Source organism: Parasteatoda tepidariorum, chromosome 7 (assembly GCF_043381705.1).
Source record: "Parasteatoda tepidariorum isolate YZ-2023 chromosome 7, CAS_Ptep_4.0, whole genome shotgun sequence".
NCBI classification, from domain to species: Eukaryota; Metazoa; Arthropoda; class Arachnida; order Araneae; family Theridiidae; genus Parasteatoda; species Parasteatoda tepidariorum.
This window is the reverse complement of record NC_092210.1, coordinates 10,604,829-10,608,124: the sequence shown is the minus strand read 5'-3', so window position 1 is coordinate 10,608,124 and position 3,296 is coordinate 10,604,829. Positions and strand designations below refer to the sequence as shown.

Genomic DNA, 3,296 nt, shown 5'->3' with positions numbered 1-3,296 from the left:
ACCGCATAACGTTAGAAAAGAGTGATTGTTTACAGGCCTCCCCCGTAAAATTCGCAAACTACTAAGGGCGAGAAATACGATCCTAATCTGTTCTTCTGTTCTCAAGTTTTTAGAGAACATATATCCAGACAAACTTTCGCTTTTACATAGAGAAAGAAGGCCAATGATCCAAGTGAGCTTTGCAGAACAGGCAGATTACATCACTAACTTAGTGTTTCTAAAAATATCTGAAACCATATCTTCATTTGGTCTATGATTTTAAAAGACGCCTTTATAAAAATAAGTCATTTACATCCAATTGAATTTAATTTTATTTTAAAACCTTCGTTGAACAGCCGATCTAATTTTTTGGGTTTACGACTACTAATGAAAATATTTATTTACCTCGACCTGTCCTAATTCAGGGCATACGGGTAAATGTTTATTAAAACCAAGTAAAAACAGAAAAGAACATAAAAAGTGCATAAAATACAAGAGTCATATGCCAACAGCTGGGAGGTCCGCCATATAGTGCTTAAAGCCGAAGGCCCACCCTTATACTGAGCCAAATTACAATAGTATGGAAGACCCCAACAAAGTTACAGAGAATACAGTATGTGTTACAATACATAATCAGTAGTTACAAGATATAAACATCAAAATAAAACAAGACAATTAAAAATATGAATACAATAAAAAAAAGAAGAAAAAAACTTTCTTCTCTTTTCCTTTTCCGTCTATTTTTGTTGATAAAAACGCTAAAAGCGAACTTAAAACTAGTGTTGAGGAGATAGAACAGAAGACCAACGGAGTCCCCCAGGATGCTCAAGTTTGAAAAATATAAAAAGGGAATGACGCGTTAAAATAGAAGTGGATTGGCAGTTCAGGTATTGAGGGGAGACATCAAGTCAACCTAACTGTATAGGGTCCATCGGATCGTCTATTGTAATGGTATCTTCTAGTGTGCTTTTAATAATTTCTCTAATGATTTGTTGCTGTTGTTTTGTTCTGCACCACTTTTCGATTGGTTCCCTGATGTTAATATGATTCCCCCGGAGTGTCGAGAATTTAGGACATTCTGCAATTAGATGTTGAACCGTTTGGCTTTTGCCGCAGTATTTGCAGCTAGATGATTTCTGAAAAAATCTCGATTGGTGTTCTCCGAACACTCCGTGGGCGGTATAGAATTGGTTTATGTAAAAGTCACAATTTAAAAGTTTATCGCTGACTTTTGGAAAAAACTTGTTGGTATGTCTCCCGTTTGATGAACGGTCCCACCTTTCTTGCCATAAATCTCTGCTGACCTGCCGTAGTTTATAATTAAGCTGTGGTCTTGTAATAGAGTAGTAAAAATCTACTCCACTGAGCAGAGTGCCCGCTTTTGCTAGAGCATCCGCTTCCTCATTTCCAGCTTCCCCCGAGTGAGCCTTGATCCAGTTGAACCGGTAATTCCTGTGTTGAATAATACTCTTAATGTTTTCGACTATAATGTCCCTTGGTGTGGGATTCTCTAGGGCCTGTAATGAGGATTTGGAGTCCGAAAAAGGTACTAACTCTTCTATATCTGCCTCAATTGCCCAAGAAACAGCCAGGTAGATGGCGGTCAGCTCAGCCGGGTATAGACTTGATTCGTCATTTATTCTGACAGACTGTCGGTGTATAGTTTCGCCGTTGAGTTTGACCAAGAAGCCACTACCAACTTTGTATTCATATTCGTTGGTTTCGTTGTTAATTACCTGCCTTCTGCTTCCGTCCGTGTATATTTCGTACCCTGTTCCGCTTGGCCCGCTGTATCCCGTATTAATAATCCTTAATTGAGTGGGATCGTAAGTACAATTTGGGGGCGGGGAATATTCGTTCAGGTATTTAATCTGGTAATCGTTATCGAAGGTATCCTGATTATTGTTATTCCAAAATTGTTGCTTAATTGCGATGGCTAGTCTAATTGTTAGGTCAATTGGTGTAATACCTGCGAGGATCTGCAGTGCCTCCGTACTAGTGGTGGAGTAACATTTAGTGATGTTTAGCAGGAGAATTCTTTGGATGGAAATAAGTTTCTGATTAAGCTTAACTTTATTTGCATACCAGACTGAGGCACCGTATATAAACTTTTTCTCGATAGCTTGTTTGTAGATGAGTTTAAGAATCGTGATATTCTAAAGTTTACGACTACTAATGTTCAACTTCATATCCTTGAATTTTTGAACCCAATCTAGACAAAGGAAATTATGGATCAAGTATAGGGAAAAATTTGCCTTCGTGAAGGGCTTTTTGATGGAACTAACTCGCATTTGCGTTACATGAAGAGAAAAACCTCGAAATCCTCAATCTGTTAGCCTGGAGGCAAAGAACCTCTAATCCACAATCTGCCTTTCACTGAGGATATTTTATGTCAGCATTGTCGTCGGTGCGTGCCGGGTGAGGAATTCAAATCAACCAGCCATCGCTCGGACATGAACCCCCCAGTAAGCACACACCTCACGGCAAACGTAANCGGAATTCGTATCTACCAGCCATCACCGGGATCGAACCCTGTTTCACCTCATTGGAAGGCGAACGCCCTTTCCCCGGAGTTACCCCGGTTCAAAACGAGTGAATTTTATTTTTATATTAAATCGTTGAACAGCCGACCCAATTTCGGGTTTGCGACTACTAATGTTCAACTCCGTAGCCTTGTAAATTTGAACCAATCAAGAAGACAAGGAAGCTCCTGGATCAGTACACCCAGAGATATGATTTGTTATGGGAACATGGAGGACTTTGAGACTCGTAAAATTTAAAGTGCAGCAGTTACCATTTACTACATGGGGAGTCTTCGGGCTTGCGAGGATCGAACCCACGACCTCTTGGGCATGGGCCCATTGCCCTACTAACCAGGCTATCCCGGTCTGCAAAATTATAAACAAGTGAATTGAACTAAAAAAAGAATAAGTCCGATAAGCCAAATTAATGGAGAAATGCCATTAATTCATTTAGGAGAAGAGTAAAAATCGCCATAGCATTATTCACGAAAATGATGCTTGATTAACTTTGGCAATCGGCACTACTGCTATTGTCGTAATTGGTAGTGTTTAAATTGATTCCAAAAAACTAATGCAGGGACAATGTTTTATTTGTTCTTTCTCATTAAAATATTACTTTCGACCCCTCGTTTTTACTTTTTAAGTTTTCAGTAGCATTTAAATATTACCTGTACTGCCTTGTAATCGAAAAATCAACGTAACAGTCAAGTTTCTCCATTGGTTTTTTTTTATAATAACCTGCACATTGCAAAAAAAAATATTTTATAATAATCAATCCTTTCTATCAGTTTTCAT

At 38.7% G+C, this 3,296-nt stretch overlaps 1 protein-coding gene across 1 annotated transcript; it reads right to left on the bottom strand.

Annotated features, from left to right (window-relative positions):
- Positions 1–887: 887 nt before the first annotated feature.
- On the bottom strand, positions 888–2,841 carry LOC139426033 (uncharacterized). The gene is made up of 2 exons (XM_071183467.1): positions 2,774–2,841; positions 888–1,974 (listed from the first exon to the last, which is right to left on the bottom strand). Exons 1-2 carry the CDS (start codon positions 2,839–2,841, stop codon positions 888–890), a joined length of 1,155 nt encoding a protein of 384 aa, XP_071039568.1.
- Positions 2,842–3,296: the final 455 nt, after the last annotated feature.

What these genes read in the sequence shown, in the direction of transcription:
- LOC139426033 (XM_071183467.1), bottom strand. Translation starts at nt 2,841, where the DNA reads ATGGGCCCATGCCCAAGAGGTCGTGGGTTCGATCCTCGCAAGCCCGAA. An exon ending in GACTCCCCATGTAGTAAATG is followed by an intron (nt 1,975 to 2,773) that starts GTAACTGCTGCA and finishes CTCCACCACTAG; the next exon opens with TACGGAGGCACTGCAGATCC.